We start from the raw sequence: 27,376 nt of genomic DNA on the forward strand, positions 1-27,376 counted from the left end.
TGTGTGTGTGTGTGTGTGTGTGTGTGTGTGTGTGTGTGTGTGTGTAAAGTAATTTTGGGATGAGGAGGGAACTAGAAACTGGAAGAGGGTTATAGAAAGCTTTTCCCCCAAATAGAACTACATTTATGTCTGAAATTACATGACCAAATTCCTCTCCATGTGGTCCAGAAGAGGTGATGCCTTTAAATTCATGACATCTGAGTGCTAGATTTAGAGTATGGGAACTTTGGTTCAAATCCCAAACAATGTGAACTTGGACAACTCATCTTCAGATTCCTCATCTATAAGATGAAGGGGTTGGACTAGATGACCTCTAAGGTCTCTTTCAGCTCTAAATCTATCATATGAATTGGGTTCATAGATTTTTTTTTTTTGGCAAGGTGATCGGGGTTAATTGACCTGCTCAGGGACACATGGCTATTAAATATATGAGGCTAGATTTGAACTCAGGTCCTCCTGACTCCAGGACTGGTGCTCTATCCCCTGCGCCACCTACCTGCCCCAGCTTTGTAGATTCTTTACCCAATATAGGCCAGACCTGAGATAGCAGGAATGCCTGAGACAGTGGAAAGAAGGATGAAACAGGAGAGGGCAGAAGAAGATAGAAAGTAGGGGATCTGAAATGAAATAAAAAGGTGAAACATCCCAAAAGAGGGTCAAAACTAAACTTCACCTATTTCCCAGCTTTCCCTAGGACTATAGAATCTGACTCTGGAACATGGAACACACTGAAGTTTATCAGCTCATACAAGAATCAAAGTGGGGGCCTCATTAGCCTTATTAGCACCATGGTCTACCCATTAGGGTCATGACACAATAAACACTATTAATGAACTAAATAAAGGTTCTTCTAGACCATTTAAAATTAAACCTCGTCCTGTGGCTGCTCCCTATGCAGACTGCCACTACACATTAAAAAAAAAAAAAAACTTTTAGAAAGTTTTCATGAAAAACACCTATGTTTTCTTTCCAAAACAGAAAGAATGGATTTTAAGATTTTATCCACCAAAACCTAAGGACCAAATTCATTGAAAGTAAGTATTCTAACATAGAGAGATCACTAGCCTAGTCAGGAGAACAGAATGGTCCTAGTTCAACTAAGTGTGAAACCTTGATAGTAAGCCTCAGGGAGAGCCAGGACCATTCCTGGGAGTGACACTGGGCCTGGGCCAAATCACACTGTGTCTCTATATTCTTCTCCCTAACATTTTTTCAAAGGTGAAATCAGACTGATAGGAACATTAAGAACAGCCCTGAACTGGAAAATAGCCTACAAAAAGCAACATGTGGGCTAAGGATGGATCAGACAGCCATGCGAAAAAGGCGGAGGGGACTGTTTCCCCCATTCTTACAGTAGCAGAAGAGGATGTGAGCAGATTCCTGGTGTGAACTTTGGGTCTTCTTAGCACCATCTGATGAAGCTACTCTTACTCTCCCTTTCCCCTCACCTAGGTCATTATGGCAGCATGGGGGCTCTCTGTGAGGTTAGGATCCTTAGAAATCATGACAATTTATCAAAATCTAAAGACAGCTTTGGAATTTGGACAATTTATGTGAGACTCCATTTTTCCCTCTAAAAAAGTAGTAAATGTTCATATTGTGGCATAGTATAAGGAAAAGATCCCCAGCTGAGGACCTGGATTCAAATCTCAGCTTCAGCATTCTCAACCTACATGGACCTTCTCTAGACCTTACTTTATTTACCTGTAAAATGAAAATGGACTAGGTCTCTTAAGTCCCTTCCATCTCTAGATGCTACAATTTACTTTATAGGATTCTGCATGGATGAATGAGATTTTATATATACATATATGTATATATGTATGTTATATATATATATGTATGTATATATATATATATGTCTGTATAGTAGAATGTAAACTTCTTGAGGGAAGGAACTATTTCATTTTTGTCATATTCCCAGTACCTAGTATAGTATTTGGCCTACTGGTTTTTTGAACTGAACCTGTGATTTCATTGGTTTAGGGAACTTCCAGTGAGGGAACCCCCTCCACCAAGGTAGATACTAAGGAAAATGTTTGCAACTCTGAGTGTTAGAGAGTTGCCTAAGATAATGTGAGCTTAAATGTCTTACCCAGGGTTACATAATATATATCAAAGGCTAGACCAGAAGTTCTTGACTCCAAGGTCCCATTCTCAATCCACCCCAGCCTGGCATATGGCAGAGACTTAATAAACGCCTATTAAATGGTTGTTGAATGCTTTGGGTTTTTTTCCCATAAAATTAGATACTTTCAATATGTGTTATCATCACATAGGAAATCTAAAACATTCTTTTTTAAAAAATGAATACTTTCTCCCCAATTCCACTTAATCCTTACCCTTCCTTCAAGTCCATCTCAAATGTCATCTCTTCCACAAAACTTCACTCACTGTTATGTTAAACCTTCCAGAATTAATTTTCCTCCTTCTGAATGGTGTAACACAACACTATAGATCTGCCTTGAGCACTTAGCAACAATCTAATTTGTATTATACTTATTAATGTAATTACTCTTTTACTAGACAAAGTTCTATGAGGGACTGAACTGTGTCTTAGTTTTCTTTGTATTCTCATACCCCAACACCTACCACAGTACCCTGTACTTGTAGTGATTCAATGACTATGTTCTGAATGAACTGATTTATGTATGCCTTCACTGGATATTTCCAAGGGGAATATTAATTTTAGTAATCAAAATAAAATATACTTTTGAAAAATTGTAGCAATGTTCTAACTTCCTCACACTTCTTTAAACAGTGGAGCCAGCTGTCACTTATAAGTAAGGTAAATAATAGCAAGGAAATAATTACCAAAAGATTTTCATAATTGTTATATTTTACACCAAATAAGAGCAGGTGAGGATTCCAGTGATGACACTGATTCACTCATTAGGAGTTTGAGAATAGGCTTCACCCTCAGCCCTACTTCTTCCCCTCTCATTACAACTCACATAAGAAATGGTAACCAACATCCTAGATGAGCTACCTTCCCAGAGTCTAGAGGGGAGATCTAGCACCACAGTCTATTACTTCCATTTGGAATCTCCCTGAAATCTGCTTTAACATGGTCAGGCCTTTCTTACTTTCATTCCTTCTCCATCCCTATAATGGATAATGTGACAGAGTATCAAGAGAACCTTGGCGTTACTTTTTTTCCAAGACAAAGGGCATCCTAGACCAACTCTTACTTCTTCCATTACTATCACTTCCCAAGACCCTGAAAATTTGAGTGGAATGAGAGGTTTGGAATAGGAGTCAAAGATGGCTCCCCTAAGCCCAGGATTCTCCACCATTAATCAGCCATCTGTATGGTCATTTGTTCTGAGAAGCACTAAGAAAGATTGACAGACAGATCAAAGTCTTAAATGTGAAGATATCCAGTGGGTCAATTACATTAAAAATATTTATTTGGCAGAAAGTGGAGTCAACACATAGCCAAATATTTCTGCACAGTCAATCTCAATGTGAGGTTGTTTGCTACCTGGGGACACATAACCTCTTTCAAGGCCTGGTGCACAACGCTGTAGTAAGATAGAGCTCCCTTTCATGCACCATTTTATCACTGGACCTGTAATATTCTAAGTGCAAGGGACCTATGAGGAGATAAAGAACTTTTTATGAACCAGGGCCATAAAATAATCTCCTCTACACATCTGTAGGCTATGAAGGCTGCTGACTTACTTTCAGATTCTGTCTGATAAAGCTAAAGAGGACATTTAATCCCTAGTTCTGGAAGTTTAAGCTAGAAACAAAAATCCAACCAGGTCCTAAATGGAAATAAAACCTATACAGCAAATGTAAACTACTAAAATGTATATAAAAGAAGGGCAATGGTGGCAAACAGAAAAATGATAGTTTTGTTCTAATGAATGCCTGTAATTTTTTTGTCATAATCCAGAACGCATGACCTAAACTGATCTATTTTGTGGGCAATGTTATCTCTCTCTCTCTCTTTCTCTCTCTCTCTCTCTGTCTCTCACAATGGAATATCTGCATTGAGAGGATTAAAGCCATATATGCTGAACATACCATATTACAATAAATGATATTGTAACTTTGTATAGTATATATTTATAGAGATAATTTATATCTATGTATATATGTGTGTATATATACATGAATATGTGTGTATATATACATATATAAATACATATACATATATTTATCAGCTAGGTGGCATAGTAGATAGAGTGCTGGGCCTGGAGTCAAGAAAACTCCTCTTCCTGAGCTCAAATCTGGCCTCAGACACTTAGTAGCTGTATGTCCTGGACAGGGACATACAGATGTGAATAGCAAACCACTCCAGTATCTTTGCTAAGAAAACCTCAAATAGGGTAACAAAGAGTCAGCCGTGACCGAACTACAACTACATATATATATATATATATATATATGTGTGTGTGTGTGTATATATATACACATACATACATACATACATATATACATATATATACACATACATATACACACATATGTATGTATATGTATATATATGTATATATACACACATACATATATACATATCGTATCATATATACATGCATGTATATATACCTTTATATACATGTGTTATATGTGTGTATTACAACTAAAAATTAAAAGTAGTTACTATCTATAGCAGGAAAGAATAATTAGCCAATTCATGAATTATGTTTCTGTTTACATTTCATCAGCAAGTTTAAGAAAAGTTTGTATACAATCTTAATGGCAAAAAGTTCTTGAATCATAGAATCTATGAGGCAATGTTATATAATGGATAGAATGCTAGACTTGTAGCCAGGAAGACCTACGTATGAATCTCACCTCAGTCGCTTACTAGCTGTGCTATTCTAAGCGAGCCACTTGACCTCACTGTGCCTCAGTCTACTCATTTGTAAAATGAGGTTAGACTCAATGGTCTCCCCTCCATCTTTAAACCTATGATCACATGATCATAATCTAAAGGATTAAAGAGAGGCCATCTACTCTAAATAATATCCAATCAGAAATATTCTCTAAAAGATCACAAACAAGTAATCATTGAATCTCTGCTTGAGGACTTCCAGTGAAAAGAAATCTCACTGAGAATTATAAAGTTTATAGAATTCAAATTAAAATTTTTGCAATGCTCACAGTTATAATACAAGCAGAAGGGTTAATTATAATTAATTGACGTTGTTAGCAGTAGTGTAAACAGATGTATAATGAATACATTTGCTAATTTCTCTTTTCTGCTGACTGTGGCTATTAGCCAGCAATTTGATTGGTCTTTAGCTATATCATATACACAAAAATAAATGTTGACTACGAAGCTAAAAATAACACATTTTCACTGGCACACAAATACTGAAAAGGATTATGAATAGGTAAGAAATAATATTACATGGAAAACTTAAAATATTTACAAAGCATTGTACTCAACACAGAAAATGCAATCTTACTTTACATATTATTTGTTGCTCAAGATTTGGTCATAAAATTGCATCAATCTATTTAAAAGGTAATCATATCCAACCATTTTGGAGAGCAATTTGGAACTATGCCCAAAGGGTTATAAAAATGCGCATACCCAGCACTAGCCCTTCTAGGGCTACATCCCAGAGAGCTCATACAAATGGGAAAAGAACCCACATGTACAAAAATGTTTATAGCAGCTCTTTTTGTGGTGGTAAGGAATTGGAAATTGAGAGGATGCCCATCAATTGGGGAATGGCTGAACAGGTTGTGGTATATGAATGTAATGCAATACTATTGTGCTATAAGAAATGACGATCATGCAGACTTCAGAAAAACCTGGAAAGACTTGTATGGTCTGATGCTGAGTGAAGTGAGCAGAACCAGGAGAACATTGTACACTGTAACAGCCACATTGTGTGATGACTAATATTGATAGACTTAGCCCTTCTCAGCAATGCAAGGATCTAAGACATCTCTCATGATGGAAAATGCTATCCATATCCAAAGAAAGAACTATGGAGTTTGAATGCAGACTGAAACATACTATTTGCTATTTTTTTTCCTTATGTTTTGTTTTATTTTCTCTTTCTGATGGTTCCTCCTATTGGTTATAATTCTTTCTTACAACATCACTAATGTGAAAATGTTTAATAGGAATTTATATGAATAGCCTATATCAGATTGCACACCGTCTTGGGGAGGGATGGGGGGAGGGAGAGGGAGAAAAATTTAAAATGCAAAAGCTTATATAAGTGATTTGATAAATCAAAATAAATAAAAAAGGTAATCATAATACTTTGTGGTTAACTGGCCACTCGACTAACTTCACTGTGCTGTGCAATAAAAACATAGTCTATTACTTGAAATTAAGAGGTTTCCTTCTCTAGTGTCCTCATCTTTAAACTGAGAAAGTTGGACTGGACTGGATTTTCATTCCAGTTCTAAATATATAACTCCATGATCATAACGGATTCTGTTTGGAGTTGAACATCCATGAGATAGCGTAAAAAGAAGTGAATTTGAAGTCCATGGATCTGGGATCAAATGCCAGCTACAGTACTTACAACCACGTATGCCCTCTCCAGATTTAATTTTCCTTACTTGAATGAAGAGATTGTACTAGATAAGGTCTGCAGTCCCATCTAGCTCTAAATGTATGCCTGTCACCTTTACATAACTCTTCCTTTCTCTACTAGTCACCTGAATATCTGTTGTGTACTACAGACTAGGTTGGCTTCCAAAAAGACAAAAATAATTAATCAGACTCCATCTCTATCTTCAAGGAGTGACTAAGTGTACACAAGTAATATACAGTGGAGACTGAAGGAAGAAGTTGTGGTATATTGTGGTATATTTATAGTGTACGAGACTGAGAGTTAAAGGACATAAATTAAAATCCCAGCTCAGCTACTCACTACCTCTGTGACCTTTGTCATTTCACCTCTATTGTCTTGGCTTCCTCAACTATAAAATAAATGGGTTAGACTAGATGACTTCTCAGTATCTTTTAGTCCTAAATCTGTGATTTTATGAAAAGTATCATAAGAGAGAAAGGCAGGGGTGTACTCCACTAAATTGGTGGCATGAGACCCCAGCTGAAACATCATTATAGGGAGTAGTTGGTTTCAAATGAGTGGGGATGAATGATGTTACAGTAGGGTTTGAAAATCAAGAGGATATTATGTAGTGAGAGCACGTTTTGTATAAATGAAATATAAACTGCAGTTTGGAAGAGGAATAAAAGTCAAACGTAAAGATGAAAATATTGCATTGTAACCTACACAGCCCATTTCTACAGTAGCATGTTCAGTTTTACACGCCACATTTTAGGGGGCATATGGATAAGCTAGAGAGTGTTTAGAGGGTAATAAGAATGGTAAAAAAAAGCACATGGAAATTATGATACAGAGTGGCCTTGAAAAGAAAAGACAGGGGGCACTTGACCACTGTCTTCAAATCTTGGAAGAGCTATCAGGTACAGTTTATTCTGGTTGGCTCCTGAGGGTAGGATTAAACCACTGGATGAGTAACAAAGAAGGAAATTTTGGCTCAATATACGGGAAAACTTCCTAACAATTAGAGTTGTCCAAAGATGCTACAGTGGCCTCAGGAGATTGTGAGAGTCAAGTCCCAGAAAGTGTTGAAATAGAGTGGAGGGCTATTTCCTAGGGATGGTATAAAAGGGTTGCATGTTCTAGGTAAGACTTAGGACTCCATGAATTCTTTAGTCCTATCCAACTCTAAGATTTTCTGATTTCTGCTTGTAGACATGATGGTGGCTACATGGAGATCTACCTCAAATAGTACCATTTGAGATGGGTCTTGAAGGATACAGAAGATTTGGAGAAGATAAAAGGAGTGAGAAAAGTCATTTTACATGGAGGGACTAGCATGAGCAAAGACACAGAATCATGCACTCAAACACACAGTAAGTTTAGGAAGTGATTGGATAGAAAAACTAAAAGATAAGTATATGCCAAAGAGGAAATAAGAATAGAAAAAATAACCTGCAAGAGAAATATATGACAGAAAAGTAAAACAAGTGACAAAAATTTATGCAAGGAGAAAAAAGCAAAGTAGTAGAGTAAAGGTGAAACATAGAAGGTGAAAAATATGAATAAGAGATCTACAATTTCTGGGTATTTTTAGGCTATGGCAGTTGGAATAGAAATTTTTGGGAAAATATCAGGGGAAAGGCTATAAATAATTTTTAGTTCCCTTTAAAGATCTAAAGTAACTTTGATAGTTTAGGAACATACAAAATGGATTATCATAGAATCACAGAATTTCAGAATTGGAAAGGACTTCAGGGTCCATTCTGAAACCCATACCTGAAAAATGATTCCCACAAGAGCATACCCTATAAATAATCATCCAGTCTCTGCTTGAAGATCTCTCATGAGAGGAAATTGCTGTTGTTTGCCCTTCATTCTTGAAGAAGACCAATGACATCAACAGGGTGATGTCTTAACTTACAAGTGAATTGGATTTAAAGCAGGCAGAGCTGTGCAGAGTCATTGGCCTCATTCCCTCCTCCAGAATCATCAGAGTCCAATAGCAAGGCATAGGTCAGGATGTCTGGCAATGGCCCACAATACAGAGGTGGACCTTGGCCTTTTTAAGCTAAGGTCTTTTTCCCAGGTCTCAGTTTGTCTGAGGCAACACCCATTCAGTGAATGAATGACTAGGCAAGAACTGAAATATACCACTGACAAAAGTAACCCTTTTGAGTAGTTCTAATTGTGAATTTTTTCCTGTCTTCAAGTTTAAATTTGCCTCTTTGTCACTTCTAACCATGACTTCTGGGACCAAACAGAAGAAATCGAATCTCTCTTCCATTACAGTAGCCCCTTAAATACTTGAAGTCAATTATCATGGTTTCTTGAGCTTTCTCTTTCCAGGATAACTACAGCCACTTCCTTCAATCTGCCCTCATATGACATGGACTCAGTGTCCTTCACCTCCCCACCAAGATTGCCCTTCTCTGCACACTCTCCAGTTTATCGATATCCTTTTTGACATTTAGAAATGAACACAGTACTCCAGATTTAGTCTGACCATGCACAGTATGGGGAAACTATCACTTCCTTATTCCTACAAACTATGCTTCCTTTAATGTAGTCCAAGGATAAGATTGTATATTTATCTTAGTTAATTTCATCTTGGTAGATTAAACCTATTCAATGCTCTGACCTGCTCAGATCTTTTTTGGAACCTTACTCCTTCCTCCAGTATATTAACCAGCTTTCCCAGCTTTGCATCAACTATAAGTTCAGTGAGGATACCTTCAATCAAGTCACCTATGCCTATCTATGCCTTCAGTCAAGTAATTAGTAAGAAGGATTAAACACCAGAGGGCCATCAGACTGGTCCCTGAGGCTGTCCACTGGCCATCTCCTACTCAGCTGACCTTAAAGCACAAATGAGTCCAGCCATTCAACAAGTTCTGAATCAATACAGTGGTATTATCATCTAGTCCAGGGGTGGGGACCTACTGCCTCAAGGTCACATGTGGCCACCCTGATCTAGTCAATATTTCCCTGTTTTCTATCAGAATGGTTGGTTGATGATGCTTTATCAAATATTTTGCTAAAATCTAGATACACTACATCTGCAGCATTCCCCCAATATACTAGATGAGTAACCCTATCAGAGAAGGAAACAAGAGTAGTCTGGCAAAACCTGTTATTGATAAAGCAGTGCTGGCTCTTCATAATCACAGTTTCCTTTTCAAAATGTCTACCAGTCATTTCTTTAATGCTCTATTCTAGGGGAAGCCAGGTGGTGCATGGGATCTGGAGTGAGGAAAGATTCATCTTCTTGAGTTCAAATCTGGCCTCAGACAGACCCTGAAGAAGTCATTTAACCCTATTTACCTCAATTTCTTCATCTATAAAATGAGCTGGAAAAGAAAATGGTAAACCACTTTGCCAAGAAAACTCCAAATGGGGGAATGACTGAACAAAAAGCTGTATTCCAGTAATTGAAGTCAAGCCATATACTATGTATGCCTTGGATTATTCATAAACTCATATTTAGGTTAAATTGAAGAGTATAGTTTAAAGGGATTGAAATTTTACTGATTTAAAAAAAAATTAATGGAATGGAGATTACCACTACAAGCCACTGAGCTTTATTGAATTGAGCATCTCTTAGTTTTTTCCAGTTTATGAGAAGTACAACACAAAAACATAAGACTAGGCATACATGTCCCCTGGGGGGCACTGGAATGATCAGGGGAGCCAGAGTAGCCTTGGTTGCAATTGGGGGGGGGCATTAAATAAAAATAAGGGGGTGGTAGAAGCATAAGGAAAAATGAGATTAAAAAATTTTTGAAAAACCTTTCTCACATGTTTCATCCATTGTATAACAGAGTTAAATTCATAGTGATTACATTATTTTCCAAATAAGCACACAAAATGCAAGTTATAACCAATTAGTGGTCAAGTCCATCTACAGGACTTAATAGGCAAGTGTTGGCAGGCAAGTATGTTGCTCATTGTCCAGAAGTTCAGCATACATCTGCAGGAATATTCACATGTAATAACTCATCTACAATAATACTACATGGTTATATGACACGATATTATATTGTCAAAATTTCAATGCAAAAAACCCCACAAATTTATAATAAAGTATTAAATTTAAGATGCATCATTTAAATATGTATATATATATATATGCAAACACATATATTTTGAAATGCCACAAATTAAAAAAAAATTAAAGGGTTAAGGAAAGTAGATTTCCAGGGGGGTACTGAGTTATTTTTTTAAAAGGGGGCAGGAATCCAAGTAAATCTGGGAACCTCTGAAGGAAACCTTTAACAATGGAGTAAAAGAAAATTGTTATAATTAATATATATGTATATATAATTATATACAAAATAATAATCTAATATGACTATGTTAGATACAGAATTTTCTGATTCTTAGAAAAGGAAATAGGTAAAGAGTAGGGAAAGAGGGAGGGAAGGTTAAAAGAAAACAAGAAATACTGGATACAACTTTACTACATAGACTTTTGTTTTCTATCAGTCAGTAAAAGGAATCCCACAAGCAAGAAAGGCCATGAAACTTTCCATCACTTAGGAAGAAGTTAGTGTCTCCTAGAGGCAGAATTGTATTTTATATTTTGGAGCTGTATTCTACTGCTTGCACTTCCTTATAGGAATTTCAATAACACTTCAGACAGTTTAGTATTTTAAAATCTTCCTATTAAATGCATTTTAGAAATCTTTTGGCAAGAGTAAAGACTGAGTAGCAAAAAGGAACATCTTGAATATAGAAAAGGCCCTTGGGGAACAAAGGGAAAGATGAATCATCGATTTAAAAAAAGAGAGGAAAGACACAAACATAAAATAAAATCAAAACACAAAAGGACTAAAAAGATCAAAACACAGAGGACTAGGGTTTGAATTCCAGCTATGAAACTTACTACCCATGTGACCTTGAATAAATGATTTTCTCTCTCTGGACCTCAGTTTCCTCAGAAACTGTAGAATCATGAGCTACTATAATATTTACTATAAAATCAGGGGATGGACTAAGTGATCTCAAGGATCCCTTCCAGGTCTAATTTGTATCATCCTATGAAAGAAATAATTTTCATTTTAAGAGAGAGGGGAAAAAAAGTAAAAAAACAGAACATTATTGTAGGAGGCAGAAGAGTAAACATTGGCAGCAGATTCCAAAAGTCCCACCCCCTCCAAGAAGACACTAAGAAATCAGAGGAAACTCAATAAAAATAAAGTGAAAATATACACAGAAATGCTATATACCATATAGGATCATAGGATTATTGACATTCAAGGTCATTGAATCCAAATTCCTCATTTTACAGATGAGGAAACTGTGAGGTCAGATAAGTTAAGTGACTTGCTCGGGGTAACTTAGCTAATAATTATTTCCATTAGGATTCCAACCTGGAGCTTCTTGACTCCAATAATCTATCTAGTAAACCATGTAGCTTCTTAAAAGTGTCCCGGAGACAGCGAGCATATGTGTCTACCACACTGTGTCTTTCACATAGTAGATGCCTAATAAATATTTGTTGAATTGACTTGAATCTCACCAGTGACTAAATAATCTTCTTCTGATTTATTTTCTGTAACTTTAAGGGATTCTTTTTCTCCTAATTTTTACTTTGAAAGCTCCATTCTTGACTAGGGAGTTGTGTTGTGTCCCTTTTACCTTGGTAGATTTTTATTTTCCATTTTTCTAATTTTCTCCACAGGTTGTGCAAATTTCTGGCTTTATGCCAATCTTTAGCTTTCAGCTGAAACCAGGCCAACATGTTCCTCCCCACCTAAGGACTATTCTTCTGTTCACCCAAAAGCTTACCTTTTATCAATAAAGTCCATATCCATTCTACCATCAAGAATAAAGGGAATCAGAAAAATCTTGATATAGAATGGACCCTGACAATTCAACTAGCAAAAATCCTCATATACCCAACTCCTTTAAATTAAACCAAGCCGATCACAATTCAGAAATGAATTATCTACCAGATAAATCATGTATTTCTAAGCTAACTAACTGCCCCCTGGCAACAGCTGAAAACCTGGACCTTATGTAAAGAAATGATGACAACTGATTTAACAAGCATGGAATGCAACTATATCTGTTCCTGTCAGGCTTATAGAGCTTGCAATTTACTGACTCCTGATTTTGGTTCTTTAAAACAGGAGTAGTTTTCTTAGTTCACTTCCCTCCACCTTATGTACAGGAATAATGTACCAGGATGGTCCTGGCACTGCTACTAGGCAGAATCATGGGTTACTGTAATATTTACAGGTTTCAATTCTTCGGCTTCCTTAAATGAATTGGACAATCTGAATGGAGCAAAGCAGGGGCCAGCTGGCTGAGAACACAACTGGCAGAGGAGCACTTGAGCACTTTCCAATGGCTGTTGTTTAAATGAGAGGCCATTTTTAAAGCAAATTCCAACCACAGCACTCAAGGCAGTAACTGCAGAGGGAAGAAAAGTTTTGGGTTTTTTTTTTTTGTGGATATATGCCTGATTATATACCCAAAGTTTCCACTTCCCTCTTAAGAAATTTTGGTTACAAAGGCTTTGTCTGTTTGTTTTAGCAAATTATCTCTTAAAATCAGTGCCAAGCACAACGTTGCAAGTAATGGGGTTTGGCATATACTTTAAAAAAAAATCGTGTCATGATGACCAAAGTCTACTTTTAAGCTTAGTTTCTTTATAGGAAAAGGTTATGAAATTGAAAGAAGAGGGAAGAAAATGAAAGAAAGAAAAGTTCCATCACCTTAGCATGGAAGGCAGACACCTTAGGTGACATGGAAGACTGTGACTATTTAAGTATTTATCATGAGGCCAGTTATACCTCTGTAGAAAACATTTTGTCTCAAACCCAGTTCTTAAGAAGGAATGGAAAGAAGAGCAGTACGGTGCTTGATGATTCAGATTGTCACATCTGGACACAATAGATCCATCCAAATTTTCTCTGTGGAAAGCTGTGGGGAGGGAATTGGGAAGAGACAAAAGTTTCTTTCCTTGTTCTGCTGGGTTCTGATGGTCCAAACCATTGCTATCTGGAGGGGCAACCTTGTGTATATTAGCTGCCAATCCAGATGTATATGTCACAAGTGCCAAAACAGGCCGATTGATAAACAGTATGCCAGCTCAAAAGGGCAGACACAAGCACTATCCAGACTAGTCTACACATTCTATCAGCAGTTTTTCACCCCCAGGGGTGGCAGATAAGTTTAAAGCAGTGTTTAAGCAAAGCCTCCAGTAGGAGCTGGAAAGGTGAAACAGGATGTAGGGGAAGCAGAAAAAAGAGGGAAGGAGTGTAGATCAGGGAGGAGGGGGTGTGCTGAGTAATGACTTGGGGAAACACCCCCACTTACGGGGTGGCAAGGCCAGTGGTGGTGACCCACTGCAAGGCTTTATTACCTCGAGATAGGGCACGATCTTGCAGGAGAAATCCTCTAGAAGCCATTTCTTGGTGAGCTCATGGAAGATGACCAGCGGCAGGCAGAAAAAGATGATGAGGAAATCCCAGAAGGCCAGGTTGGCCAGGAGGGAGTTGGAGATGCTCCGCATGTAGTAGTTGTGGCACACGATGCACATCACAGCCAGGTTGCCGATTATGCCAGTGCCGAAGATCACCACTGACAGACACATGACGGCGTAAGCTCCGTAGGACTCTCGAGTCAGCGGATAGAAGGGGTTCTTGAGCTTGGGGCGCCGGTTCGTGCCGTTTCCCCCGCGGGGGCCGCTCCGCTCCTGGAGTGCCTCTCCAGAAGATCCATTTAAAGGCAATGCCTTCCCGGAGGTTGCCACTGTCTCCTCCTGCGCTTTTCTATCCACACTGGCTGCGTTCTCCAAGATGGGGGGACTGGTCAGGGGGTCACCGCGGGCTTTCCCCGCTCTCCTCCACCTGGAGAAGGGCTCCGGGGCTCCAGAGTGGGTCCTGGCATTCCGCTCCTGGCTGCCTCCTAGATCGATATCCTTTCCACCTTTCTCTTTACCCGTCTCCAAGGAAAATCTAAGGGCAACCGGTAGTTCAATCACCGCTGCTCTGAGAGGAAGTAGCCAGATGCCAGGCCGCCTCTCTGGGGGCACCTGAGAAGTCCTGTGAGCCCCAGTCAGGTCCCCGAAAGGCGCCGTTAATGTATTTCCTTCTTTTTCCTCCTCCTTCTCTTCTTGTGCTTTAGCTACAGCTGCTCCTCTGGGGCTGCTGGACAACACTTTCTGCAACACGTCTCCCGACCCCCAAACTTCCCAGCCGCGCCTCTGCGGGGTCAGCGCAGGCAAGTCTGTCTTCCCTAAGCTGGTTTGGTTCCCAACAGCTAGGGCGGGAGAAACTCCGAGCTGCAGCAGGAGCAGAAGGCTTATGGTGCCGACGAGGGGCGCGCCTGGGGGCCGCATAGTTCAGCGTCGCTCGGCACCTCGGGGCTGGCAGTGGCAGTGGCTCCTTAGGACCGGCACCTGCTGCCCAATTTGGCGCGGACAGTTAGACACATGTCACTGGGCTCTTCGGCACACGAAGGGTGCCTTCCTCTGGGACCACGAGGAGGAAAAAGCTGGAACCCCCTACACTGCTCCGTTTGACGTTCTGTTCATTCCCCTAACTAAATCCACTTTAGGCGCTGAGCACCACCAGCGTAGGTCAGAGCGGGGAACCTCCTTCCTCTTAGAAACAGGGACTGACCTTTGAAAAGTTGCAATCAAAGCCTCTGACTATTAACAGCATTAATGTTACAAGTGGGAGAGATAAAAAGCCCCCACTGAAACCCAACGCTCCTCCTCTTTTTTCTTTTTCTTTTTTTTCTGTGACTCTGCTTTCTTGGTAACAGTTGCTCTGGATCTCTGGCTGTCTATTTACATCCTCTCGATGTTGCTTTATCCCGTTGCAAGCAAAGGTCTCCAGAGACAAGGAAGAACAAATCCCCCTCCCCCAGACGATTGCTCGCCTAAAACAATCCTCTTCCAGCACCTCTCTCCTAGTAAACAGGTTGCGCGGAGCCGTACTGGAAAGCGAGTCGCCCTAGAAAACTCTGGCTTCGCCTGACGTCGGGGACTAGCTCGGCTATTGCGGTCAGAGAGAAGTGAGATGGAAGAACCCAGCAAGCTAGAGTCAAAGTTGCTTCCTCTTCTGCCCCAAGTTGCTTGGGGAGCAGTCCCGGGTGTCTGGCGACCAGTCCCTGAAAAGAAGGACGACGCGCGGGTCAACGGGCGCTCCTGGAGAGCTGACAGCACTGGCACCCGCAGGAACATAAAGTGGCGACTGACTGCCCGAGCACCCAGGGTGAAAAGCGCTTGGATGGAAACAGCTGCGACCGGGGCGGTGCATGGCCAGGGGGAAGGAGGAGGGCTGAGCCGTGGCTCCAGCTGCCGCCGCCGCCGCCGCCGTCGCCGCCGCGCGTGGCTGTGAGAGCGCACAGCTCCTCTCCTCTTCCGACTCCTCCTCGGAGAGATGCTGGTTTGTGAGGAGACGGGTTCCCCTGGTGGTTTAGGGCTCACTACATCCACACACACTACATTCAAGCCCTTTGTAGTTGCTTCCACTTTCGGAAGGAGAGAGGGATGGGGGATGCGGTGATGACTGGTGCGGAGAGGGTGGAGAAGCCAAGCTCCCCAGGGCTGGGTTTCGGCGCTGGGGTTGGGCTAGGTTAGTTCTTCCAGCTGTTGGAACGGGTCAGACGTATCTGATTGCCAAGAGAGTAGGGAGGGGCCGGACCCGGGCCGGGAAGGTGCCCACAAGCGAGCTACCAAAAGCTAGCTTGGCTACTGAGCATGCCCAGGCTAGAGCCACTGGGAGTTGCAAGGTGCGGCTCGCACTTCCCCAGGTTTTCCCAGGAGCTAAAGGAAGACGCAGGAGAAAGGATTTCACAGCTCCTGGGAGTGAGAAGGACAATAGGAAAAGTCTCAGGAGCTTGGATCCGCTCTTTTTTGGCTGCTAAATTAGCAAGAGTCCGTCCTAGGGGATCGTAAATCCACACAAAGAACGTTCGGAGTAGGATCTGTTTGTGGAGAGTGGGAAAAGATGAAAAACCAAGCCCCGCCCCCGTCCCCAAGGTGTGTGGGCAATTAGGTGGGTAGTTGAGCTTCCTTGTTGTTTGGAAAAAGGATACTGTGGGAGAGTCTAAACAGGCTCCAGTTTTCTGGTGCCTTGACCCAAAAGAAGAGGCAGCCTCAGGCTCCAAAGCATTTTTTCCCCAAGCTTTGCCAGGAAAGTCTCTCCTCCCTCCGTCCCCTCCCCCCCCCCCTTAGTCTCTCCAAGGAACAGCCCTTGTCTGTTTTCCTTACCGGCAGCAAAAGGGGCTCAGGAAATTATCTCAATTTATAACCCTCTGGTCAGGCCTGAATAACAAATCAGTGGTACCCTAACAGATGCCAATAATAATACATTAACATTCCTAAATTCATACAGCCCTGTATTATCTGAGACTATGCCAGTCTATGCTTAAAAATGTAAGAACTGGAATCTGACATTTCCATTGCCTGCTTTGACACTAAATTGAAAGAACAGCTTGAATGTCTTACTCCACCACAAAGTTACAAAGAAAATGTGTTGGGGCTGATACTCTAAGTATGGAGTATAAAGAAGAACAATCCTCTTAATTAGTTCCCCTTAGAAAACCTTTGTTATTGGACCCTCAATTTCACAGTAATTAGAAAGATAAGACATGACAGATTTTTAGATGAAGGAAACAAATGAAGTAAATGAGCCACTAATACCAAGGGAAAGAAAGTGGGGGAGGGGGAAATTGGCCAAATTCTCTCCCTACCCACCCTGACCATTTCTTTCCAACACTGAGTATGCCTTCACATGCCTCACTGACTAGCCATCCAATGGGCTGGTCTTTGGGAAAGGGGTGGCGGAGAGGAAATGAAGGTGGAATGAGGAAGATAGAGATGCTCAGAAGTAACAGAATTTGAATCAAAGCTGTCAAAATAACAGCAAGCAGGGCTCTTTCTCTCACTCCCAAGATTATTGCGCATATGTGCAAATTTAGTCTTTCTAGTTATAGAATGTTTATTCTCTTGCCTGCAACCAAGGTGGGGGTGGGGAAGGGGTGGAGACAAACCCTCTTTTTCACATTCTCCATTCTAACTAAACATCTGGTTTGAGCAGAGCATTATTCCCTAACAGGTGTGGTAACTGCAACACTTTTTCATACTACTTTGAAAATGACACTGAAAAGCAAAGTGTTATGGTGAAAGGGGCACTGAATTTGAAGTCAGAGTCCCTGTATTCAAATCAATACTCTGTTATTTACCACCTATAGGACCTTATGCAAGTCATTGTTAGCTATTTAGGCCTTAATTTATTCATCTGTAAAAATAAGGGAATTGGATCAGATGATATTTCAGGTTTCTTCCAGTTCTAAATTCTGTTATTCTAGAAACATCATGAACTGGCTGACTCTTTGTGACCCTATTTAGGGTATTCTTGGCAAAGATACTTAAATGGTTTGTCATTTCCTTCTCTAGCTCATTTTACAGATGAGGAAACTGAAGCAAATAATGTTAAGTGACTTTTCCAGGGTCACACAGCCAGTCAGATTTGAACTTAGGTTTTCCTGACTCCAGGCCTAGTACTCAATCCACTGTGCTACCTGGCTACCCACCTGGCAAGTAGCAGGCAGTTAATGAATGTCTATTGATATATTTTTTTTTTGGTTAGGCAATGGGGTTAAGTGACTTGCCCAGGGTCACACAGCTACTAAGTGTTATTATATGTCTGAGGCCCAATTTGAGCTCAGGTCCTCTTAAGTCTAGGGCTGGTGCTCTATCTGCTGCGCCACCTAGCTTCCTCGTGTTGATCTAGAATACCTACCTCTCTTCTTCCATAGCTGTCTGTGTGCATCAGTAAGTAATGGCACATCATTTTTATTGGCATTTTAAAATAATGCTTCTAGACAGAATTCATCTGAATCATTTGTACTCCCTTTTATCTTTGTTTATATGACACCGAAAATAGTAGAGATTTGATGGGTCCATACACTTTGAGAGAGAATTTTCCCAACTTTAAAAAAAAAACAGCTATAGAAAATAGAAAACTCCATGACTACTGGCAAGTGCACTCTCCAATTCAACATTTGGAGCCTTGGTCTGCCAACCAATCACTGACTTGTCAAAAAATAAAAAAAAAAAAAATTTGGCACTTCCCAGAGTGTGAACATCACAAGGAAGATCATATATGAAAAGTAACGGGTAAAGTCTGGTCCAGTTAGTAAACTTATTTCAAATAAAGACATAACATCAAATATTTTATTTAAGCCTGAAGACTTAAAAAAAAACCACACAAAACAATGCTTCTTCCAATAATAGGCATGTACATTGACTAGATTAACTATTCTCCCATAAATGGGAGAAAGTGAGACTCAATAGCCATTCTACTCACTTTGAATCCCTCTGTAAAAATATAGATCCCAAAAAGAGATGACTAATCATTGTCTAGTTTGTGCTAGCATCATTTATCTATATTATGAGGACTGATTTGAACATAGACTTAGCTATGTCAGCATTCCATTGAGCTTGTAATACATAATATTGATTTTTGTACACAAAAAACCACATATAAATAATGGCCTCTCTTGGTATTTCTGTCTAGTTTATTACACCTTATTCAGTATTTGTTGTGATGAAGAGGAAATACAAAATTAAGGAACAGAAGTTCCTTAATTGAAGTTGAACATTGAAGTTTGAGATACTAATTTGGCTTGAGTGAACACAATCAGACTTCTTACACAATATAGAATCTTCTTCGTACACAGATTCACTAAGAAACATTTCAATGCCATCTACTGAATTAAAAAGGGTGTTTAGTTCATATATCCAAGAAAAATGTGGTATGCAAGCAATGACACAATTTTTAAAATTGGGATTTTAAAATTGTGCTTCTAGAAAGAATTTAAGTTACTTGTATTCCATTTCCTGTCTTTGTTTTTATTGTTCCTAATCATTTTTAGATCACAGATTGATTTTTAGCAGGAGAGAAGTCCTCAGCAACTATCCTTGTGAGGCAAGTAGGTGGCACAGTGGATAAAGCTTTGGGCCTAAAATGGAGAAGATTTGAGCTCAAATTCAGCCTTGGACATTTACTAGCTCTGTGACCTTGGGTAAGTCATTTAACCTCTGCCTCAGCTCAATTATAAAACAGGGATAATAATAGCATCTAACTCCCAAGGATATTGTGAAGATCAAATAAGATGATATTCATAAAATACTTGGCATATAATCAGTTCTTAATAAATGCTTATTTCCTGCCTTCCTTTTCTTCTTGTGACCAGAGCCTTAACTAGGTTAGAGTAACTGAAATTTTGCCTCAGGGCCCCTGAAATTGAAACAATAGGCATTGCTTGAAGTGTATCAGCAGCATGGGAACAACAGTGCTTATCATTTAGCAAGAGTAATTAGTTAAAATAGGAAAGTACTAGGTGGAGTGGTTTATTTCCTCTGACCTCTGAACATAATCCCTAGGTGACCTTATTCCCAGTTGTGTCTCCACCTCCAACAACCCCCCCAAAGTCTTGCAATTGTCACAGAGTCTGCACCCACATCCACACCCACTAACTACAGAACTGAATGGGGTGTATATTTTCTGCCACCTACTCAAAGAAGGTTTTGTGCTGTTTGCCCCAGTGCAAAACTTGCTTGTCATGGCTTTGCTTGTGACCACAGTGGGGAAAACAAACAAACCACAAAAGAAAAAAAAAACAAAAACAACAAAAAACAAAAACAAAAAAAAACCTCATTAGAATTAATGGGAAAACTATCAGTGCTTTGGAAGACACATCAATTAAGTGATATGTGTTTTTTTTAAATTAAATATCATAAGAAAATTGCTATTTCATGCCAGAAGAAAACATAAAGTCGTTGATTTAGATTAACTCACAAACCACCTGCAAGAACCTTTTGACTTTCAGGATCCTAGGTATATTGGAAAGAACGTTGAACTTTTAGTCAAAAGATCTGGGTAAAATTCCAGGCTTTGCCACTTCCTAGTCAGACATTATTGGCAAATTAGTTTGCTTCTCCTAAGCTTGGCTTGCTCGCCTGTGAAATAGTGACACTATTATTTTCACTTGTAGGAAGTCTTATGAGGATTACATGAAAGAATGCGAAAGTGCTCGGTAAGTTTAAAGTACTACATAATGAATTCTAAAGGTACTTCAAGTGAATTCATAAAGGTATAAGCAAGCATTTTCAGATGGTAGAAGCACTGCCTTAACAAATGCATTTGTTAAGTACAGATACCTGTTTCTTGATTTAGATCCATTTGAGAAGGAAAAAAAAAAATTGGATTTTTGCAAATGTCAGTTAGACAGCAAGGGCCTAGACAGGGTGGAATTGGCTTTGATCCTTTCTTATTTTTCAAGCAACTGGAACCCAAGCAGTCATCAAAAAGTCGAGTCTAGCACTTATGATTTTGATGATGTCCGAGTTCCATTCATTTAGGGGATTGCTTCTATAGCTTGATGCCTGAGACATCCAGAAATCAAGTGACATCTGTGGATACACTTAAAGTGTCTCAAGGGAGATTTGAACCCAGATCTTCCTGATTCAAAGTCCAGCATTCTACTGACCACCCATACTGCCTATCATATTACTTGAACATTCCATCCAGAAGAAATTGTTGAACAAAGCTTTCTCATTGATTCATGTATGCTTCATAGCATATGTCTATTCCAAAGCCATATTAGATTCCTGAGGTTTTCTTTTCCTAATTTTTGAAACAAATTACAATTATGCTACAAATAAAGTTCTTTCTTACAGCTATCTAAAAGTATTCTCTTATTCCTAATATTATCTTTCCTTTTTACAAAAACAATAAGTTTTTTAAAAGTTCTTTTTGGAATGATTGATCCTAAATAATCCATTAGAGCAGATGTAAATCAAGTTCTACCAGAGAAAGGTCCATTTTTATGCAAAAAAATAACAAAATTAGATATATAGCTATTATTATCAAATTGATTAGAGTGTATTCTAGCATCTGGTGTCCATAAAAGATGAAAGTATATCCCTATATGAGAAATAAGAAGCTAAAAGAGTTAAGAGAGTTTTTATAGATGGGAATACAACATTGATTTTGCTCTCTTGGTGACCTATTAATTTTTTGGCTACAGCAAAGAAATCAATTAGACCTACAAGTCTGAGCCTTGGGTCTTTGGCACTTATCAAAATTATTCCTTTGATTAGTAGTTGAAGTATGAGTGATGCCCAAACAAGGAATGATTTATGAGAGTGGTGAAACTCTTCCTCAAGGATTGGTCAACGAAAGAGGCAACAGAAACTTATTCAGAATAATCATCCTAATTCTTACAGGTTAGCAGCTTTATTTTTCATCTCAGCCTTTCTCTGTCTAACATATGCTACAATATAGGAAAAGGTTTATGTTTGTCTTCTGACCTAAACTTTTGGGTATTTTTCTAATGTGGGACAACTCTGTGAACCATCACCTTACCAACGTCTTTTAGTTGACCTGGCTTTGTGGAAATGTGTCTGATATGCTTTGTGAAAGTAAAACAAATAAATGAACAAATAAATAAATAAATAGCATTTTTATAATGCTTTAAGGTTTGCAAAGCACTTTACAAACATCCCATTTGATCCTCACAATAACCCTGGAGGTAGGTGCTATTATTATCATCTTCATTTTACAGATAAGGAAATTGAGGAAAACAGGGTTAAGTAATTTTTCCAGGGTCATATAGCTAGTAAATATCTGAAGCCAAATTTAAAGTCAGTGCTTTCTGACTCCAGGTAGTGCAGCAGATAGAGCACTGGGCCTGGAGTCAGGAGAACCTGAGTTCAAATCCTACCTCAGACAATTATTAGTTATGTGACCCTGGGCAAGTCACTCAATCCTGTTTGCCTCAGTTTCCTCCTCTGTAAAATGAGCTGGAGAAGGAAATGGCAAACCACTTCAGTATTTTGGTCAGGAAAATCTAAAATGGGGTCACAAAGAGTAGGACACAATCAGCTAAACCACAACAACAACCTTCCTGACTCCAGGCTCTATCTACTGCATCACTTAGCTGGGCCTACCCTGAATCATATTTGATATAGCATATTATTTTATTTATTACTGTTGAGAGGTAGAATGGTATAGTGGATAAAGGCCCAGCCTTGGAATCCTATGAAGATATGGATTCAAATTCTGGACCTTCAAATTCTGGTCACCCTTGTGATCATGGGAAAGTCATTTAATATCTCAGTTCCACAGGCAACTTTCTAAGATTCTAAGTTACAGAATTATACACCTGAATTGGTGGAGGGGGTTGACATACTGTGCTTAATCTATATTATATATACACATATAGTTTCTTGTATGAGGATGTTTGGATTTAAAAAGAAATATCTTTTGAAAGTTAATTTTGTTATGACTGCTTAATTAGTTCCATAGTTATATGTTTATTTGGCAAAAATATCATTTAATTCTGTATGTATTTTTAAGATCTGGTTCAAATGCTATGTCTAAGACTATATCCATGAATATGGGCAATTTATTTAACAATTTGTTTAACTTCAATCAACAGCCACTTATTATGTTCCTGTCTGTTTCCTCGTTTATAAAATTGAGATGATAATATGTGAAGCATTTGTGTGAGAAATGCTGAATTATTAGGTTCTCACAGCCACATCAAGAAGGTCTTTGAATGCCAAAAAATGCAAAAAAAACCAAACAAACAAAAAACCAGGAAAGGTTGCTGTCTTTACAGCCCAAGGCCCAAAGTAGTCCAAGCTGGTTGGGGGAGTCAGTGTCCAGGCACAAGAATCTGCTACTATGCAGGCTCAGTGAACCTCATGCATATGCTAACTAAAGGATCAGGATTTTCCACCAATTGTAACTCAAATTGAGGTTTCTCTAATTAGAATATGGAATTGTGAACCTAACCAATTATGAAACTTTTGATTGTAACTCCGGACCAATCTGAGTCTTGGAGGGAGGGGTAAGGAGACCAGACTAACAGTATAAAGCTTGCTCTCGCTTTTGTGCTCTGTGTGCTTCCTTCTTGGGAGGAAGTGCACTGGATTCTCAGGAGAATTGAATAAAGCAATTTCTTCCTTCACTCTAAAAGAGCTGTATGCTGTTATTTCGACTCTTGGCTGACTTAGAACTGGGGAAGCAGTGGGCAGTGGCAGCTTGTCCCCTGTGAACTCCCCAGTCTTGGCGACCTCCATTGATAACATTTGCTTCACAGGAGATAATATATGTAAAGTGCTTTGCAAGCCTTCAGTGTTATATGAATGTTAGCTACTCAACTCTTTTTTATGATTACAAAAATCTGAGGGGAAAAAAGCGTCCATTAATTGGTGACTAGATGAACAAATTATGATATATGAATGTAATGGCATACTATTGTTAGTTAATAAACATTTATTAAGTACCTACTGTGTGCTAAGTACTGTACTAAGCACTGGAGATACAAAGCAAGGTAGAAGATAGTCCCTGTTTTTTTCTCAAAATCTAATGGGGGAAACAACATTCAAGCAGCTTTGAACAAACAAGATAAGTACAAGACGAATTCTAAATAATCAACAGAAGGAATGTACTTGTATTAAGGGAGGGGTGGGAAAGACTTCCTGTAAAGGCAGGATTTTGTCTGAGACTTGAAGGAAGTCAGGAGAGATAGTAGGCAGAGGTGAGGAGAAAGAGAATTCCCAGGCATGATGGACAGTCAGTTTAAATGCTTTGAGTCAGGAGATGGGAGTGTCTTGTTCCAGGGACAACAAAAAGGCCAGTATCACTGGATCTCAGAATAATGGAGAGGGAGGGGAGAAATGGCTTAAGATGTAAGAGAACCAGAAAAGTGGAGATGGGGCCACATCAAGAAGGTCTTTGAATGCCAAAAAGAGGATTTTCTATTTGATCCTAGAGGTGATTGGGAGTCACCAGTGTTTACTGAGTAGGGAGGTAATGAAAGGGATGGTTTCAGAAAAAAAAACTGGAAAGACTTGTGTGAACTGATGAGGAGTGATATGAGCAGAACCAGAAGAATTTATAAAATAATAGTAACTTTGCAAAGACAAGCAACATTAAAAGAACTAAGAATTTTAATCAACACCATGAGTCTAGAGGATTGATGAGAAGCATACTATCACCTTCTGACAGAGAGGGATAGACTTAAGATGCAGAATGAGATATGCATCTTTAGACATGGGCAATGTGGAAATTGATTTTGCTTGCCTGTGCATATTAGTTATAAAATTCCCCTGGGAAGACATATATGAATTGATGCAAAGTAAAAATACATTAAAAATAGGCATTATGTCTTAAAACCATCATCATATGGCCAGAAGGGATCCTTATGTCGAGATTAGCCACTGAGTTTCTTTTTGAGCTGGATACTACTTCTTTAGAGGAAAAAAAAATTCTAGGACAATTAATCAACAAGTCTTATTTTTGCACCATCTTCATATGACTTTTTGCTGGGTGCTTTGCAAATTGAGTTGAATCAGCATGCTTTCTGACCTTGATAAATTTATAATTTGAGATAGGGGATAATGCTGAAAAAACCAGTTGGACAGCAAAGTATGTGGCTTTAGTGTTATCTCTTAGAGTTCATGCATTCCTTTAATCTAGAGTGGCATTCTAAAAAATGTTTAATGGACAATACAAATTTTTATTGGAAAAGGCAGCATGATTTTCTGTCCTAAAATTGATTGTGAAGAAATTGGTACCAGTTCATAATATTAATAGAAACTATACTTAAGACATTTGGAAACATGTGAGCTTAACAGTAGATAAACTGGATAGAGTATTGGACTTGGAGCCAGGAAGACCTGAGTTCAAACTCTGCCTTACACACTTACTACCTATGTGACCCATAGGCAAGTCACTTAACTTTACCTCAGTTTCCTCATCTGCTAAATGAGGTTAAAATAGGACTTAACTCCCAGGGTTGTTGTGAGGATCAAATGAGATAATATTTGTAAAGCAATTTGCAAATCTTAAAAAGCTATATAAATGTTATTAATGTTATCATTATTGTTATTATTATTATTATTATTATTATTACTGTTATCCCTAACCTACCATTGATCATCTTCCATGTGGATCATAACCAGTGATCCTTGCAACAGCTAATCAGAAAGTATTATACTATTTTAAGGCAGCATCATGTAGGGGACTTTATCATTAACCAGCTATGTGACTTTAGACAGATGGAACTGCTCTGGACCTCAGTTTCCTCACCCATAAAATAAGGAGATTAGATGTCTCAGGTAAACTAGGGAAAGAGACAAAATTAAAGTACCACTTGAAATTTTCAAGTAATTAGCTTCTTCAAATTGATTGAAAACTATTTTCTATAAAGCAGGACATGGAGAAGCTGAAAACCTTTAGACCTTGGTTCTAGGGACAATTCCAGCAGTGATTTATTGTTAATAAAACAGGAAGGAAAACAGTAACCACTTAATATTTAGTGATTTTAGATCCTTATTTGAAAGACACAGTGTAGGCAAGGACCCTTAAGGAAAATGCTGATTGAAAACCATTGTATTGTTCATTGTCATGCACAGTAAGTTATTGTGTATAAATTAAAATTTTGAAATGAGGGGTAGTCACTCTTTAAATGACACTTTTCTCCAGGTGCCAGTCAGCTAAAGGATCATCTTCTGTTTGCCCTATAGATGAGTTCTATCTGACTGATCCAAAAGCTTGATCCTAATTATTGGAAAGGTTTCCTTCATTTCTCAAATACTCCTTGATGCCTTTACTGACTCCTCCATCATCTTAGATGATAAATTCCTCAAGATCAGATGCTATATTGTTCAACTGCATCTATATAGAATCTAGTAAGGTGTAGTTTTGGAGTTGCCTTTTGTTTGACTCATTATCCAAAATAATTTTTTCCTCTTAATTACCCATAGGGTTTCTATGAGGAGAATATTTTATATTTCATAAAGCAATAAAAATATGATAAGACATCATCCTTATTTTCATTATTAAAATTATGTTTCCCAAATGTCAGGTTCTCTTCTCATTCTGTTCAGAGTGAATATGACCCAAATGATGACTAGGTCATGGAAAGAATATTGGATCTTGAGTCAAAAGATCTGCCTTCAAATTGTGACTGCCACTAACTAGCTGTGAGACTGGACAAATTATTTTAACTCTCTGGGTTTCAGTTTCATAGGATTTTATAATTATCCATCAACTGATCAACATTCATAAAGCACTTACTATGTGCCAGTTGGGGGCAGTTAGATAGCAAAGTATAGAGTGCTGGACCTGAAGTCAGAAAGACTCATCTTCCTGGATTCAAATCTGGCTACAGAGACTTACTAACTGTGTGACTCTGGGCAAGTCACTTAACCCTGTTTACCTCAGTTTATCACCTGTAAAATGAGCTGGAGAAGAAAATGGCAAATCACTCCAATATCTCTGCCAAGAAAACCCCAAATGGTGTCACAAAGAGTCAGACGTGACTGAAAAAAAAAAGATCTAACAATACTGTGTGCCAGGCACTATGCTAAGCACAGGGGATACAAAAAGAGGCAAAAAACAGTTCCTGCCCTTGAGTAGCTTGCAGTCTAATGGATGAGAGAACATACAAACAAATATGTACAAGGGAATTTAGAAACCAATATGAAAAATTGAAGCCCAGAGGTGTTAAGTAACTTACTCAAAGCCCCATGAGTAGTAAGTAGCAAAACTGAGATTTGAATCCAATTCTCTGACTCTCAATCCAGCACACTTTCCATGGTACCACGGCACATGTTTAAAAAGAAAAAGTGAGGTAATGTTTGTAAGGCATATATGTGTTGTGACCTCGTAGTTCATGTGTTTCCACATGTGTTTACTGGGATTCAGCTTGTAGGGAGGCACAAACAGATATCCCCAGAGTCTCCTCCACCCACCCCTCTCCAAGAGAGACTTTGATCCTGCTAGGATGGAAGCAGGGGATTGGCACCTTGAGGCTGGCTGCTCTGCTCTCTTCAGAAAGAA

At 38.9% G+C, this 27,376-nt stretch overlaps 1 protein-coding gene across 1 annotated transcript in view; it reads right to left on the reverse strand.

Moving 5' to 3' along the window:
- GPR37 (G protein-coupled receptor 37) overlaps window positions 1-14,858 on the reverse strand; it is a 28,068-nt gene extending 13,210 nt beyond the window's left edge. The window contains exon 1 of the mRNA XM_027840195.1: window positions 13,864-14,858. Coding sequence (XP_027695996.1) covers window positions 13,864-14,841 — 978 coding nt within the window. The 5' untranslated portion in view covers window positions 14,842-14,858. The remainder of the gene's footprint in view (window positions 1-13,863) is intronic.
- Window positions 14,859-27,376: the final 12,518 nt, after the last annotated feature.

The sequence above is a fragment of the Vombatus ursinus genome, unplaced genomic scaffold (assembly GCF_900497805.2).
Source record: "Vombatus ursinus unplaced genomic scaffold, bare-nosed wombat genome assembly UNPS02014839.1, whole genome shotgun sequence".
Classification (NCBI taxonomy): Eukaryota; Metazoa; Chordata; class Mammalia; order Diprotodontia; family Vombatidae; genus Vombatus; species Vombatus ursinus.